The 17,799-nt window shown below is 44.6% G+C and overlaps 1 protein-coding gene across 1 annotated transcript; it reads left to right on the forward strand.

The window, feature by feature from the left end:
• The first annotated feature begins 942 nt into the window (after positions 1-942).
• Positions 943-7,144, forward strand: tap2a (transporter associated with antigen processing, subunit type a). Its single transcript, XM_040121626.1, has 11 exons — positions 943-1,549; positions 1,836-1,950; positions 2,041-2,171; positions 2,345-2,550; positions 2,857-3,054; positions 3,237-3,365; positions 3,670-3,858; positions 4,213-4,386; positions 4,836-4,995; positions 5,226-5,362; positions 6,594-7,144. The coding sequence occupies exons 1-11, from the start codon at positions 1,048-1,050 to the stop codon at positions 6,798-6,800; spliced, it is 2,148 nt and encodes a 715-aa protein (XP_039977560.1). The 5' UTR covers positions 943-1,047; the 3' UTR covers positions 6,801-7,144.
• Positions 7,145-17,799: the final 10,655 nt, after the last annotated feature.

The following is a 17,799-nucleotide window of genomic DNA, read 5'->3' on the forward strand; positions in this document are numbered from 1 at the left end:
TGATAAGATTATCTCCCCAGGGGGTTGATAGTGCCCGCGGTGTTGGCTCCCTCCCTCGACCAGAGAAGGGTTCTCTGGACATCCAAGGCCACGTCATTGTATTCAGTTGGCCGCTTTAGTCTGTCGGCGAGGCTGTCGCATGACACCAGTGCGGAGGATTTATGTTTTTAATGGGCCCGAGTGGCTGAGTGGAGAAAAAAGTTAATTCACCAGCTTTTGACAAAACCTGCGGAACCCCCGGATATTCTGTAAAAGCCTCCCTGCAAATAGTCCCACAGAAGCAACCCCACACACACACACACACACACACACACACACACACACACACACTCTGTCTATCACCAGCACCCAGCAGCCGTCTCTGTGTCAGGTATTCGGCCCGACAGACACATCACCACACCACCTGTTGCACCACTAAGGGATGGTGTCAGCGCTTTTCCCTCAGCCCAGCATCCTCCCAGTATCCAGACGAGATGAATGGGGCCTGGTTGCCGGTGGGTCACCCGCCTGCGTGGTCTAGACTGGACGTGATTGAAAGCCCCACATTTTAGGCGCATTTTAAATCACAGTGGATGCGCTCAGGGAGGCCGCAGGTGGAAATTAGCTAATAAATCATCTCATTCGGGGATAAATGTTTTTTTGTGCATGGTCCTTGTCTAAAGGGGGGGGGGGTGTAGTAAAATAAAAGAGCTGTGTTATGAGGTTCACCTTTTGATTTCTCTTCTTCTCACTAAACCCCCCCTTAATGAGCCGTTTTTATGCTCTGGGGGGAAATGCCGTGTCAGACACCGACAGTGGATGCTGGACTGCGGCTCTCATCCAGGATAACGAGGTGGTTATTTAGCCGGGAGATGACGATGACACTAATAATCAGAAGTGGTCCACGCGTGCAACCCCGCGTCCGCCCTACCTCGGGTTTCAGCTCTGTGCACCGCAGTTCGGGGAATACCACTGGTCCCGCCAGAAAGTGAAACTGAAAGTGGATGCAAACTAAAACTCGAGATCCGCGGCGAAGCCGCTCGTACGAGGACGACTGCTGCTGGAAGAATGGCAGGCAATGTAGCGAAAGTCGCCGCTTTGATTTCAGCAGTCTGCGTCGACCTGTCCTTGTTTTACGCGTCGGGATTTGTGGAGACCCACGGCGTCTTTGGACATCTCGCCCTTCTCTGGGTTTCCGCGGTTCTCCGGTGCTTGGCGCTCGCCGCCGTGTCTCTGCTCGCCCTTGGACGCCCCAAGCCGTCGCTGCTCCGCTTTGTAGCGGCGCACAGTCTGCTGCCCGCGGTGTTTGAGACCGGCGCCCAGGCGCTCCACCTCGAGGGGAGCCACCGTGGGCGCCTGGCGGACTTGGGCCGCTGGCCGGTGTGCGCCGCGGCGTCGCTGGCCGCGGCGCTGTTTTGGGAGGTCGCCGCGCCGGACGCCGACGACGCGGCCGCCGGTAAAGAGGGAAAGCAGAGAGCTAGAGTGCTGTTTGTGAGAGTCCTCCGCCTGTACAAACCCGACTATCTGCTGCTGATCGGAGGGTTTGTGTTCCTGTCGCTGGCTGTTGTCTGTAAGTACGCGCATGGTGATGATGATGATGATGATGGTGATGGTGATTTCAGTCCAAGAAAGAAGACCGTAGTGCTGCTGATGGCAACATTCAGTGAGAAATACTGTTAAAAGCACTTCCGTTTCGATTTCAGTTATTGGCTTTGTTTGCGTATATTTTCAAATTCCGAGTCTCAGTCTTGGAATATAAACATTAGCCTTTGAAGAGCTGTAGGACTACTGTTGTGGTAGTGATGACGGAGAGTCGTCGCCTCTCTGTGTGTGTCTGATCACGTGTCCCCTCTCAGGTGAGACGTTCATCACGGTCTACACCGGGAGGGTCATTGACATCTTGGGTGGTCAGTACCACCAGAATGAATTCCTGTCTGCACTGCTCTTCGCGGGCCTGTACTCCCTGGGGAGGTAGGGGACAGCGTTTTTCCCCCTCCAGAGTCAGCCAGGAGCCGTCGCATCACCGCCAGCATCTCACTGACCGTCTCTCTGATCCATCAGGTCTGTGAGCGCAGGCTGCAGAGGGGGCCTGTTGATGTGCGCCATCCAGTCCTTCACATGCAGAGTGAAGGTCGGGCTGTTTGAGGCTCTGACCAAACAGGAAATCGGATTCTTTGACACCCCGGACGCAGGTATGGCCCCGATACGTGCGGTTGTGCTGTATGAAGGATCGGAACAGAACAGGATAGGACAGAACAAAGCATATTGGACGAGACGGACCAAGCTAGACGTACTTAGATAGGACAAGACGATGATGGAACGTAACAGGACAGGACAAGATAATGTCTGTTCATCTTTTCTGTAGGTGAAATCAATTCTAGGTTGTCCAAAGACACCACCCTGATGGGAAAAACAGTGTGCTTGAATGTCAACGTGCTGCTGAGGACATTGATCAAGACGTTGGGCATGATCTCCCTGATGATGAACCTTTCGTGGAAGCTCACGCTCCTCGTATTGATGGAGGCGCCCGTCACTGGCCTCATTCAGAGCGTCCACGACAGACACTACCAGGTGAAAGCAGGCTGACAACAAATATTGAGAACCGCAGACTCATATGTATACGATATCCTTTACCAAGAAACTATTCGTTTTAACCGTTCAAGTATTCCTTCATCTAGAATAATTTAGCAGAAAAGGTTTTACGTCTTAGCTCAGAAAGAGAAAACTCATAGTAAACCATTTAATGTGCAGATCCGAGGTGTGACCCTGACTCTTAAAATTCAGTCTCCTGATTCGCCCCGTTTTCAGACAAGTAGTTCAACTGAGGTTAAATTCCGTCGAAGCACTCATCCTCCATCTTTTTAATCCCTCCCTCAGCGGCTGTCCCTGGCAATGCAGGGCTCGATGGCCTCGGCAAACGCAGCGGCGAGTGAGGTAGTGTCCGGTATTCACGTGGTACGGAGCTTTAACGCAGAAAGGGACGAGGCCTGTCGCTACGATCGACGCTTGAAGCACACGCATGCCCTCAAGAGCCGCCGGAACACTGTCACGGCAGTTTTCCTGCTCGCACAGAGGGTGAGAAGTTTGCAGGTTTTGTGAAATTGCGTTTTTTGGAGATGAGGTAGTGTTGAGCCTGTTATTGCATATTACCTTATTTAACGATATTTGTTCCTTTGTTTGTTTTTGTGCGTGTGTGTGTGTGTGTGTGTGTGTGTGTGTGTGTGTGTGTGTGTGTGTGTGTAAAACCCTGTCTACAGTTGACAGGGTTGAGCACGCAGGTCTTCATGTTGTACTATGGCAGGCTGTTCATCCGGAGCGGACAGATGACCACTGGCAACCTGGTTTCCTTCATCATCTACCAGTTGGACCTTGGACTCAACATCAGGGTATCCCATAATGCTCCGTTGACTGTTGTTGAATGAGGAATAGGAGCTCTCCACAGCTGTCCAAAGGAAGACTAATCCATCACCAAGGAGCGTTTGAACATTTGTTAGAATTTGAAAAGCAAAAGGACCAGATGATGAAGTAGTCTGGGCGCCTCATAGCTTTTAAGCATGTCTAACCAGACATATCTTGCCTGTCCTACATTAGTCTAAACATACAGTATAATTGCTTAGCAAAAATATTTATATTTAACGTACTGTGACTGCAACTCTTTACCCACACTTTCCTATGACTGCCATCCTCTAGACGCTCATCTACATCTTCGGTGACATGCTAAACTCGGTGGGGGCTGCCGGGAAAGTGTTTGAGTACCTGGACCGAAAACCTCAGGTCAGCACGGACGGAAAACTCAAACCCGATCGGCTGGCGGGACACGTCAGTTTCCAGCGTCTCAGCTTCGCCTATCCTGCCAACCCCAGCAAAACAGTGCTACAGGTGAGATCTGCACGCCAGGTAGACAAGGGGAGCTCCTTTGGTTTCAATTCACACCGTTTATGAATTAAATTGAAATAAATAGAGGAAAAAACACTTGGAGAATAGGATGTGATAAGCAAAATGGGCTTACTTACACAGGCTTTCCCCCCCAAGTATTTGCAATTACTTAAAAATGTATGTATAGTAAAATACGGACACCTCACGGAGACACAGACTCAATTTTAACCAAGTTCAGCGGGATGAATGAAGACGTTATGAATGACCAACCCAATTGTCTCCGTGTGTCCTCTGAATAAATGTCAAATGTTCCAGTTACTCTGTGTTATTCCAACCATTGCTGTCTCCTTGATTCAGGATTTTTCTTTGGAGCTGAAGGCGGGTCAGATGACGGCACTGGTGGGTCCGTCTGGAGGCGGAAAAAGCACCTGTGTGAGCCTGGTGGAGCGATTCTACGAGCCGCAGGATGGCGAAATCCTGCTGGACAATGAGCCACTCAGATCCTACGACCACTATTATTTCCACAAGAAGGTAGTTAGTCATCAGTGTTTTTGTTTGTTTTGTTTGATGATGCTCAACGTTCTTTGTTGGGAGCTCCTGTCTAAAAATTGTGATTATAAATTGTTTTATATTTTCAAATACGACGTCAACATTCAACAATCTTACTAGAGGAAACCTATTGTGAAAGAAGCAGAGAGCACTAAGCAATCATCCAATAGTGCCCACAAATCCCCATATTCCCCTCCAACTCACTGTTGATTGTTTGGACCATCAAGAATCAGCGGAGATGAAACTTTGGCATTTGACAGGTGCTGCAGCAAAATGAAATAAAATCATCTTTAACCCCGAAATTCTGGAAATTATGTGCGTTCTGAGATTTTACTTCTCATATCTAATTGTGCAAGAAGAATTTAGCGCCAACTTTACTTTCATAACGTGTGTTATCGATTCGGTCAAGCTGATGAAAGTGTTTTTAACAGGTTGCAGTAGTGAGCCAGAACCCCGTGCTCTTCTCCGGCTCCATTAGAGACAACATCGCCTACGGGCTTGCTGACTGCTCGTCGGATGAGATCCAGGAGGCGGCACGCAAAGCCAACGCCCACGACTTCATCAAGGGGCTGGAGAAAGGCTACGATACAGGTAAACTCTTTTAGTTGCCCTTCGTGCTGTTTTACACTGCTGAATGCCTTCGTAAAGACCTGCTTTGGATGAAAGAGGAAGGTTGGGGTGAATGAAGAAAACGGGCAGACCATACCTCTAGTATTTGAGTTTTCAAATCTTCCGGTCTTTCTGCACCTGGTTGGTTTTTGAATTTTTACACATTCAACTTAACTCTGTTCTGATTTTTTATAAAATTGTCCATTTCTCAGAGGTGGGCGAGAAAGGCAACAAATTATCCAAGAGCCAGAAGCAGCAGATCGCCATTGCTCGAGCTCTGGTCAGACAGCCACAGGTCCTCATTCTGGACGAAATAACCACCTCTCTGGACGCTGAGAGTGTAAATAAGGTACAGTATGTCGCAACTCCTAACACTATGGTGTCCAATCATGCACCCTGCAGGCCAGAAGCCTCCGGGCTTGCGTTGTAAACAGGTCTTATACCGTGAGTTAAATAAGTGAGTTATATGCGAAGACCTGAAGACTGTAATATCACTAGCGCCAATTAATCTCTGAATGGTTGTCCGCTAGTATTCACCGGTGGCCCCAACAATAGATGATCAGTTCGGACTAAAACCATAGAGTCAGAGTTTAGGAGAAATATAGAGGAAGTGTTGCAGAAGTGTAAAAATGTGCTCACACGTTGTTGCTCACTTAATGGAAACGATTCACCCTAATGTAACCAAGCCATTAAAGTACATGTCTATCAGACACAACATGTGACTTACAGTTTGCAGCAGGATAATCAAGACCTGACTGACAGAAATCAAACTTTCACGTTTTCAGCGCTCGGAGCGCAAAGGTCAAGAAGAAAGAAATGCTAAACTCAACAAAAAAGCAACTAGCCTCAAAGGAATTATTGCTAGAAATCGCAAGATTTACCAACTTTTGGGACCCCTCTAGCGACTTGTCTTCACAAAAACCCCTTGCGAATAATCTAGCGGCGTTTTGGACAAACCTTACCCACTTCCCACAGAAGAGAGTCGCCAGTGTTGCCCCACGAGCGCCAGCTCGGGTTTACCCGCCGCGGGCCCGCCTCTCTATGCGTCTCATTCGACTGACCGCGCGGCAGCTGACACGGACGGGAATGAGCTTCTACCTTTCTCTCTCCTGATCGTTCTACAAGGAAATTTCACAGCACAGCCGTCGTCTTTAACCTAGGTGGTATTGGGATTTTGGTCAGACGATGCCGCGTTTATAAAATCTAAATTCGAGCAGCGCAGGGCAGCCGCTTGGAAACGGCTCCAAAGGGACCGCTGGTTAACACGTCGCCTCGATGGGCCGCGTTTCAGTCGCTATTTCATACTTGTTCCGATGTCTGACAACAGAGTCAGAAAAGCATGTAAATCAGAATCAGCCGTATATGTGAGCGCAGAGAGTAAAGGGAGACAAACAGATAAAGGGCCGTCCGGCCACATACTAGGTTTTGACCTAGTCTTGTATATTATCATTTCATTGTACATGTAAAAAAAATTTTGTAAATGTTTCCTCTGACAACCCTTAGCTCTGCTTTCACCTAAAAAGAGAGATACCGTGTGGATTAATGGAATTCTAAATATTTCTGTCATGGGCTCTGCGCAGGTTCAGCAGGGCCTGGCTAGCTGTCCAAACCAGACCCTTCTGGTGATCACTCACAAGCTGAAGACCATTGAGAAGGCGGATCAGATTGTTGTGATTGGCGGTGGCAAGGTGGAGGAGCGCGGGACTCACCAGGAACTGATGGACGCGAAGGGGAGCTACTACAAACGGGTAGAGAAGCTCTTCAGCGAGGGAAACTCGGCAGAGTGAAGACCTACTATTGCTAGAGATTTGTTGACTGTGCCGCATGTGTTTGACAGCAGGACCAACCACAGCTAACCTGATAGAAATTTGCAATAACAAGCTGGAGTTTATGTAAATATTGCATTCAGATTATTTTTGAACAAATTGTTCAAATTCATTCTAGTTTTTTAGAAATGTTCTGTGTTTTAAAAAAGCACTTTAAGTAGCATGCATCTAGTCTTATCTATTTTGCAGGCTGTTTCCATTACATTAGGTAATTAGTGAAATTCTTATAATGGATACCTCGGCTATATAATTTTCCCATGTCATTGCCTTGTATTTGGTAAATGTGAATAAAGGTTTAGACCTGACAACCCACGGTTGACACCATGAAACGTTCATTTTTGATCGGAGTGGCCAAAGGTTGCTTTGTCTGTCCCAGATTGACCAACAGCATCGGACATTTTGAATTCGAGTCAATGGCCTCACCTGACTCCTGCCCGAACGTCAGTCGAACTTTATCGGAATGTGCTCGTCTGGATTGTGTTTTTCGTGCCATATGTTATATATTTATAAAGTCCTTTCAACACATACATTCACGCATTAAACTGTCCTAAATTAAAAAGTGAGTAAACGGGGAGAACAAAGGCTTTGGCCAACATGTGATCAGATTTGTTCCACACGGAGTAAAAAGTGTAAACGAGATGGTCAGGAAAGTTTTTTTTAATGCCACCTCATGGATTGGAGTGATAATAAAAACTATCCCACCGTACAGAGCACTGTACGATGGGATAAAAAGACGAGAAAAACCACTTGAATGAGAAAATATGACTAGAATTAAATGAGTAAAGTATTACTGGATATGGTAATTAGGAATGTGTTATACTGGTTAGTCGTCTGAGGCCTTTGGGTTTTCCTGATAACATATCAGCGTCCTTTGTGTCTGTTGTATTTCTGGTTTTAAGTCATCTGACTGCATTTTGATGCAGTGCATTGAACCCAGATAGCTTGCGGTTGGGTTTTATTGTTTCAGCTGACCTGAAAAGTCCCCGACAACCAACATTGTTTTGTTTTTTTGTTCTTTTGGTTTTTGTTTCTTTTCTGGCTGCGAGGCTTTTTTGGAAAGTTGCCTGGTGATATGTGTCATAAACACCAAAGGTACAGTGAAGCGTTCTGTAGCACGTTGTCAAAACACCAACGCCCTCTATCAACAACAGGTGCATTTTAGGCGCCATTTTGTCGAGACTTCTGTGCATCCCCGAAAATGGCGAATAAGGTCACGTGCCTCAGACAGGTCAGACATCCGTTTCTCCTGGATTTTAATACCCGCAAGACTTTTAAAACTGGATGTATCCTGAGAGAGGTTTCGGAACATGCAAGTTCTTTTTGTCTTTCTCTCACATTGACATTCCACTGCACAACTGTACTGTATCTAGGGCTCCTTAGATACACGTATTTCAAGTTTTACATTTTTCATGTTTTACAAGAAAAACTTGAAAAATGTAAAACATGAAAACATTTCCTGTTTTACTGTTGGTGCCTATTAAAACCATTTTCAAAATTCCCTGGATGAACTAATAAAATGTGTGGTGGTCCAGTTAAAAAAAAAAAAAAAAAAGCGATTTTTCATTGTTCTTAAAAACCTGACAGTTTGTAGACACAAGGTTCACGTCAGGCACAGTGACCAATTAGTAAACTTGCCTGCTTCCCATCGGCAATCGTGTGCCGTGCGAGTTATAAAGGGACAAAGTCTCAAAATGGAGGTGCAAAGTGGAGCAAAGATCTAGTGAACCCGGGGATCTGTCTATCACAGTGATGAAACAGAAAAGAGTCTTCCTCATGCATCCTCAATCCTCAGTGTGCGCCTTATATACTGTATATATGTGTCTTTGGATGTGCATATGTGTCGAGAAAACTTTTGTATAACCAGTTCTGCACCATGTGGCCAAAACAAACAGCCAAACTGGAAAGTCCCGGCTCTTTTTTCTTTCACTTTCCTTTTTACTGTGTCGGGTGTTCAGAGTTTTTTTTTTTCTTTTTCTGGCGGTTCTCTCTGCAGGTCGTTTAGCATGATACGCATCTGCCCAACGGCCTGCGATATGCACCGCCTTCACCAAGGACCCTAAGGCAGAACAATTGGCTGTTGACGGAGACTTGCAGTAAAACCTGGGTCCTTTCATTCTACCAGGCCTTCGTAGATGATTTCAAATCAGGCTTTATCGGTGCCAAAAAGGCAACTGCTTCAGTTAACGAGTCATGAAAACAGGTATCCCTGAATTAGGTCAAAGTAGTGACTTTTTAAAATTAATCTTATTGCATGTTTTGCATTTTATTTTCTGTCCCTGAAAGACTTAAGGTGGTTGGTATAATAATAAACGCAGGATTGTTGCAATGTAACTGTATAAAACCTGCTTGTTCCAAGAACAAAACTGAGTAATTTTAGAAAGAGAGTCACTTGACACAGTAGCTTCACTGTAACATTATACTTGCATTTCCGCTCCTCTCTGAATCAAAAGTGAGACTGAGTGAGTAAAATAGAGCGGATAGGCGCGGCCGATACCATTTTGGATATATATATTTCTGTTTTTCTCGTGGTAATAGTCAGTCAGGTCGTGGTAATAGTAACCATATATCTGTGCGGTGATTTTTAACGGAGCCAGGGAGAGCTTTTGCATTGTTTTATAGCCAGGTAAACCCCCACTGCAATTTTGTAAATTCCCTAACTTCCCCTTGGCCGTGTTTGTTTAATACAACAGACATTTTTAGAGTCTGCTCCTGAGTCATGAAGCAGGTCATGTGTGTTTTCTCAAGCCGACGGTAACGACCGTGTGGCTGCCCTCAATGCCGCGTGAGAGCGCCCCTGTCGCTTGTGCTCGGTACTTTTCCCAGCAACCATGTGATTTCCTGGAAACCGTCTGCCTGACTGGGGGATTCCGAGAGGTCCCAGCCGAAGGGGGGGGAGGTGGAATCGTTGGCTCTCGATCGACATCTAGTGAGAGCTGGAAGGCAGTGATGCAAAATACAACAGCAGAAAAACCAAAACAAAAACAGGAATGTGGCAGCATTCTCGGTTCTCTGAACAGCATAGGTTTTGTGTTCCAGTGGCTCTTGTGATGTGTGCGGGTTGACAAGAAAAGCAGAGGTGACATCCACAGGGTCACACGAACGCGCAGCAAAACCCACTGGCCAGAGAGAGTTAAATTCCCACGACTAACTTATTTCTGACATTGTGTCAGATCTGTTTATTTTGGCAGAAGGTTTGAAATACAGAGAGTTCATAATCTTCTTTGTAGACTCTTCAACATGGGTGGAAAAAAGGCCGGTGGAAGGGATTGAAGCAGTTGAATTTCAGCTGCAGTTTAAGTTCTGGTAAATAGACAATTCAACAGTGATTCAGGGGTTAAGGTTGCACCGGGTCTGCCGGATTCTCGTGGCGTCAGGAGTTTCTAGCAGTACGGTGGGAGGGCGCCATTGTTTCCCTCAAACGAGCATTAGGAAGAGCAACAGCACACCGAGAGCTTAACGCAGCCATTTTCACCGACAACATAAAAAAACAGGTGGGAGAACCCGTGACTGTAAGCTGGCTGCCATAAGGCTTGGCAAAAGGTCTCGAGTGCCCCCAAGTGGGATAAAATAAGAAATGAATACGGTGCATCGCATGTGGTGAAAACCCCACCTCTTCAAACATCCTCAAACACAGAGCAGGTTGGTTGGTGGTTTGCTGCGCGGCTCCCGCGGAGCTGATCGGACGTCCTTGGGCGAGACGCCGAACCCCAAATTACTGCCAGTGGTCAGGACATCAGTGTTGTGAATGTATGTGTGTGTCAGTGGGAGAATAAGATGCAATTTACAAAGCACAAAAAAGTGTCATATAAATGCAGTCCATATTGGGAATTTTGCATAAAATGATGCATCAGGCATCTCAAATATGTCAGTTTCATGCAAGACATGGCACTTATATAATCAGTCATATACCTTAAGTTTTGGAACAAGCAGATGTCAAATACTATATTTGTGCTTTTGTCAAAAATGCTTCTTTTTAAAAAAATGACAACTACATAAGGTTGTAAAACCCCTTTACATAACGTTTTTATTTCTATTTCTCCCTGAGTAGCTTTAAGATGGTTAAAACCCTCTTATTCAACACTAGTCAGCAGCAAGGTGTGAATTCTGTATCCGTCTGTTTCAGCTATTTTATTGAAAGTATATATATTCTAAGTGAAATCTTCAAACCCGTGTTTTGTTTTTTTTTTGTTTTTTTGTGGCTCCACCATTGCATCAAATGGAAATGTCTCCAATTGTCCTCTGCGTCCTTTTATGCACATTTTCTCAGATTTCAATTTGACATTTCAACACGTATGGTATCTTTGGAAACTTTGGGATCTCCACTAAAATACATAACAACGTCCTGCGGATGCGAACAGAGATTGGCTGCACAGCATGTGTTTCTAATAACTGGCTGACTGGCAGTTCAAGAAGGTCCAGCTGATTTTTGATTTTGTGCCGGTGCGTAAATCATGACCTCTTACATAAATATTTTGCTTCTTGCGCTCTTTTCATGTAACTCGCTTTCACTTTACAGTATGTACATGTTTTGTATGCACCAGAGGTATGGCTTGTATGCCGAGGCGGAACACCTGGTGGTGTGTGCGGACTCCAGGGGCGACCTCAGGCCGGTAATTGAAGGACAGCTCAATGAACCCACTGGACCGCATCATCCACAACACGACCTCCAAAGAACACCCGCGGAGCACTACAACAAGACCTAGTGCTCCAGCCGTGAAAGCACTGACTTGCTTACAATCGAAAATATTCATGAAAGACACCGTCAAGACCTTGATGAATTAACATCGTAGTTTTGCGCTGTTGTTGTATATTGTAATACGTTGCTAGTTTCTCTATATATTCCTATGAGACCCGGGACGTGCGCACATTTTAGCAGAGGGGTCAAAGGACAGGGGCAACAAGGACCAAGCAGAGGCTCAGTATCTTGCTCATGGGCATTCGGCGGGCCGAGACATTCTAGCTTTTGCAGGGATTGAAACGGGGACAGCCAGGCTGATTGATGGAACAAAGCGAAACGACAAGATCAACAGTCTCAATAAAACTGGATTTTGGGAGCACCGGTCTTCCCTTTTTTGAGGTACGTCCTGTCCAGCCTGATTTTATGGAGGATTTGTACTTATTTGCACAAACTTTAAAGGGATTTTTTTCAAACCCAATAATTGAGAACCCTGTGGAATCACCCGGTCTTTGTTTTATTTTATGTTACATTAAAACAAACCATGGCTTTAACCACAGTATAACCCTACACCATCAAGACCAGTTACCCGTTTTAATGTTGTGACTGAATGATGTACATTAGACCCATATAGCTTATGCCCGCCCGGAATATCTTAAAGGATAGATCCAAAACTTTTTCAAGCCCGTCTTAAAACAATAGTCAGGTTTCCATATGAACACTGAAACAAGTTTTGGCTTTTGCTAATCATTCCTCCTGTCCATTCTGCCCATGAAAAATCCGTCCATGTAAGTTATAAAGGACAAAAAAAAAACTACAGTACTCATCCTGTTTAGTTTTGAAGACGTTTTAAGTAATTTTGAGCTTTAATTTGAGCAATAATATTAAGACATGTTTTGAATATTATTTTATTTTCTTTTTGCAGTGGCCACATGGTGAGAAATAATAAAGAGAATTGCATGTACAATGAACCGTAGTCCAAAGAAAAACAAACAAAAAACTGCATAAACACTGCCATCGTTATCACTTTGTCGGTCTCAAGGTTTCTTCAGAGATGCTAAAAAAATGTAATACTCAAATACTAAGGTGTCAAACAATTCATTTAGTTGCTTTGGATGACAAGGCCCCAGACTAACACTGGCCACCAGATGGCGACATAACACAATGTATTCCGGTAACCTGAGGTGCGGTGACCTGGAGTGGTCACTAGATGGCCCTATAGAGCAGTAGCCGAGCCCGGGGCTGAACGTGGGCGTTGTGCGCTTTCCTGGGGCTCTTGAAGGGCCGTGGTAGATGGTCAGTGGAGTGTGGCCCCGGATGTGCACCAGCTGGGTAAATGGTCTGTCCCCGTGCTGTTACAAATGAGGACCAATCCCCACACACAGGGTCGTCCTTCGTCTAAATGCAGTCTTAATCCCAGGACAAGGTTTCAGATCATCTTTTTTTTTCCTGGGTAACAGTATTTGACACTGTCTGCTAAATCCCGATCCAGTCAGCAGCTATGACGGCACGGCTGGTGCATGTGGCTCTTATCTAGTCTTAAAGGCATTAATCTTAAAAACCCATAGAAAAAAGAAAACAAAACAAACAAACACACAGCTGCATATACGGCATCTTACTGCATCCGTGCTGACACTGACTCATAGTTTGTTTTTCTAAATTTTAATCCCTTAATGGCAGTGCAGAAATACAACCTCCTATCACCTTTAAAAACACCTTGAATCTGAAATGTATTCTTATGATCGCGTGTTCGAACTTTTTCACATGTCTATATATACTTGTCAAAAACAGGCACAGCTGTTATTTTTAACATGTTTGTGGCTTTTCAAACCCATAGAGGTACCAACCGATTTAAGGGGTCGTGTGCAACATATGCCGGCCTTTGCAGCGAATGGACTGAAGTGAAAGCGAAGAAGGGATATAAGACAAGGTTTGATTTGTGCTCTGTCTTCGCTGATTACTCATACGAAAGACGAGCCAGTCATTAAATGAAATGAGTGGTTTTCCTCAGACGGTAAGTGATGAGCTAGCACTGAATTTATCTGTTATCTGAGGATTGTCCAAGATGTTTGGAAAATCAGTGTATATGTGTGATACGTGTAAAGAGCAGTCAGTCCCGCCCTGCGTCTTGCTCTTGTATCATTCTGAAGGAACCGCTTTGGATACGAGAGACTTTCTACAGGTGACACTTTCAGAGGTTCCTGACGTGATGGGTCTGCACATTGTTCCGTGGAGGAGATAAACAGGTCGGGTTAGGAGGCACAATGGGATGACGGGCCAGACTTTCACACCTGAGCCCCACAGTTTGTCCGGCTGTCGAGTACGCACAAACACACGCACGCACACACACGCACACACGCACACACACACACGTCACTCTCCTTCAATTTTTACCTATGGTACTAAACACAAGCATTATAGCTTCACCCTTCTAACAAATCTACAAAGACCCGGAGACATATGCCACGAACCGGATTACTCATATGGGATTAGGAAGCATGTTAATCTTATTTCGTGTCACTGATCGTCTTTGTTGATTTTATCTGTACCTGCATTCAGCATTTCCTGTCGAGCAGCTGATTTGTGAGGCGCACAGTTGCTGTCTACAGTAAATGCAATCACATTACAAAGACTTTGGAAAAATATTGTACACACATAACACACTAGTCACAGCATTGGGAGCATTTTTATTTCATAGATTTGCTCTTTCTCTCTACCTCCAGACAAAGTCTGTCCCCATTCAGATGGAAATCATCCAGGTCCTGGTCCCTGCTCCCTTTTTTGAGAGTATAATGAAGTGCTCGTCCTCAGGTTCACGCATTTACAAGTCATTTTGCATGACTACATAATTAAGCAGTTGTTGTTGTCCTAGATTTGGATCGTTTCCTTCTGTGTGTGCCCATGAGCTTTGGTTTTCAAATGGATCTCCGCTCTTTATCTCTCCATTGCCTGAAGAAAAGCATCGGTTAAAAATTTGATGAAAAATGTGATGCCATGTAAGCAATAAAGAGGATGACACCTAAAACTTCAAATTGCCTTTCCCGGTAAGATACGCTGTATTTAACAGCAACATGAAAAAAGGTGTTGTGCACAATCGTCTTATCAATCCAAGACAACTTCAACTGGACCTACTGTTGTCTTCGGTTCTTAACCTGCAGATTTTCCGGCTCTCTATGAGACATAATTGTCCATCTCCGATTTGTTGCGCAACACAGGAAATCGGCACTGGAAATGCAAACACAGCACACAGCAATGTCCACTTCGTGGAAGGAAGCAATCAATTTGTTACCAAACCTGTTCTTAAAACACAGTCACCAGTGTGAGAGAGGTGTCCTGAGGTTTTTACTCTATTAGTGTAGTTACAGTGCAACGGGGTATCAAGTAATTTGACTGTTGTATGTCGATATTTTAAATGCTACAGGTAATAATAATACATGCTACTACTTGTTTGGTACCAAGAAGGGCCGTTCACGCTGCTGTCATGCTCATTGGTTAAGAGTCGCAAAAATACACACAGCTGCTGTAAATGAAAAAAAGGAGACTTTCATAAAAGATGTAATTTTTTTAAAAAATCTGTGTTTTTCTGAGAAAAGACTCAATAATACCATGTTAGCAAAGTGGAAAAAGAAATGAAAGACAGCGTTGCAGCGTGAACAACAGCACAACGGAAAACGTCCAGGTGTGTTTTTGAATACAGGCTTTGGAAAGCAAACAATAGCATACAAATCCAATGCAAATGAAAATAGCTGGGAATGGAAAGATCAGCAAGCCACTGCCAAATACTGTGATTCTATGTACAAAACAATTTTTTACGAACAGGATAATGCGCGTAGCACTGTTAACACACTGAGTGTCTGGGTGTGTGTGTGTGTGTGTGTGGCTTCTAGCATGAAAGTCCGTATGCTTGCAGTTGACAACTTTTCAGGCGGAACGTGATGTTCAAGAGATGACAACACCACTGAGCAGGAACCTTACATGCACAGTTCCTCTGTATCTGAAAAGTGCGGCTCGCATCAGTTGTCAAAGGGACTGCTGTTGCTAAGGAAGTCCTGCTCTCTGCAATGGGGAGAGGTGAAGAGTCCTAGAAATGTTGTACAAGCAGGGCAAGCACACAAAATGCGTAACATTCAGAATACAATGTGTTACGTTACAGTCTGTTCATGACACCAGTCTAATGCAAACAGAAAGAAAAACAAAACAAAACAAAAAAACAATCAGTGATCCTGGAGTTTGCCTGCCAATACTGACAATACTGGCAACCTACGACTCGGGACCGAGGCAGCGTGAGGGAGAGAGCTTCCTGGGCAACCATTGCTGGGCTGATTGTCATCATGTGACAAGCTGACGCAGCCAAGCGCTGAGAAAAACTGAGAGAGGGAGACAGAGGGGGAGGCTGTCTGTGTGTGTGTGTGCGTGTGTGTGTGTGTGTGTGGGTGTGTGGGTGTGAGAGAGTGTGAGAGAGAGAGAGAGAGAGAGAGAGACAGCGCTGCTGATGAGTCAGAGGATGCTGAATCTGATGTAATCCACCAACCCCTCCCTCCTTCCAGTTCCCCAGCCTGACTGGCTGTTCCTGGATGTTAAGGTCAGAATCTGGTTACCCACAAAAATATAGCAGCATTAACACAGCATAATGTGCATTTTTATCTTGCTACAGATCAGCGAACGATCGGCCACGTTTGGCTCGCCCATACTTTTGGGTTCCATGCCAAAACTTTTGATCATGCCTCTTCAGGCGCAAATGACAATTCTTATTCAGCCTCTCGTTGATTTTTCCATATGATCTGCGATGGTGAGGAGAGCGATGACAGAAATCACTCGAAACAATACAGTGAAATGTACATTAGTAAGTAAGATTTATTTATATAGCACTTTTCAAAAGAAATGTTACAAAGTGCTTCACAAACAAAAGGCATCAGACAGTCCGAGGCATCTCACGGGTATGATAAAAGACACCGCCCCTCATAGAAAATGATCTTTTAAAGCAAAAACAGAAAAATAATAGAAAATGCAAATATATCAGTTAGATTTTATGTTTGATTCTAATTCTTGTCTTAGGAAGAGGACAGGCTACAGCATTTCAAACCATCTGCAGATGAGCTACAGCAAGAATATAAAGAATTACAGCAATCGAGGCGCCGATTAGTTTTTTCAGCTCATTCAAAAGCTGGAATATGTCTGATCTCAGAGATACTTCCCCACTGCAAAAAGCACAGTTGCACAGGCTTCTTAACATGCATGGAAATATCTAGACTAGAATCAAACGTTATGCCTAAATTTGTACAGTGCATGTTTGTTTTTGTACATAACAGAAATTATTCAGTTATTATTGAAATCATATATTGTAAATACCTTACATTTTCCCCACGTTTTTGTATTGGAATATATTATCTGTGCTGTTGTGTGTGGACCCCTTCCCAGGAATCCACACCCCAACAACACCAACCATCTATGCACACAAATATCACCTATACGACTGAAACCAAACCCGCGAAAACCAATAAAACGTATGGTTAGGAAAAACTCCCTGGAATCGTAGTCACACACAGTATACAATCATATTCATATTCAATAGTCAAAGAGAGTGCGACTCAGTTTTCAAACAAAGTGCGACGGGTTGAGCCCAGTTGTGCAATGAAATTCAACACAGGATTCTACATGCAACATTGAGCCTGTCTGAATTTAACTTTGCTCATAATCATACTTTTTGCATTTGAGTTATGCGGTTTGGGTTTCAGCTATCTGCAGATTACAGCAATAGCTGCGGGGCAAACTCGCTCTTCATCAAGCCAACCTTCCAACAGTCAGATCACCAGGCTATTGTGTGGGTGAGCAGACGGGTGAAATATAGATACAATACTGTATCCGGAGGAACACAGCTCTGACAAAACCATCCAGCTAGGCTGTAGTGAGCTCACATTCCTCACACAATTGAAGACAGTAGGAATAAAGAAAGTTAAGTAAATGCTGAAAAGTGAAATCAAAGAATAAAAGTAATTTAAATGTACCCCCTGTGATTGCGTTCAGGTCTAAAGATGTGGCTTTTGTTATATAGCAAACACTCTAGCGTGTCTCCTGATCCCAGCTGCCGAGACCCAGCTGTCGTGTGACAACTTCAGCGTAGCACGACACATGGCGGAAACGTGTGAAAAAACACAACTCTTCCGTGGATTTTGTGCAGACGGTCTCAACCCAGTGGCCATCAGCTTTGATGGAAACACATAGTCATCATTTTCAAAGTGAATTAAAAGAGACATTTGATCTGGATTTTGGGTAACGAGTAGATTT

Source organism: Xiphias gladius, chromosome 24 (genome assembly GCF_016859285.1).
Source record: "Xiphias gladius isolate SHS-SW01 ecotype Sanya breed wild chromosome 24, ASM1685928v1, whole genome shotgun sequence".
NCBI lineage: Eukaryota > Metazoa > Chordata > Actinopteri > Istiophoriformes > Xiphiidae > Xiphias > Xiphias gladius.

Excerpts from the sequence above, each read along its gene's own strand:
- tap2a (XM_040121626.1), top strand. The coding sequence starts at position 1,048 with ATGGCAGGCAATGTAGCGAAAGTCGCCGCTTTGATTTCAGCAGTCTGC. Across the intron at positions 1,951-2,040 it reads GGCCTGTACTCCCTGGGGAG|GTCTGTGAGCGCAGGCTGCA; the intron begins GTAGGGGACAGC and ends CTGATCCATCAG. Across the intron at positions 3,859-4,212 it reads CCAGCAAAACAGTGCTACAG|GATTTTTCTTTGGAGCTGAA; the intron begins GTGAGATCTGCA and ends TCCTTGATTCAG.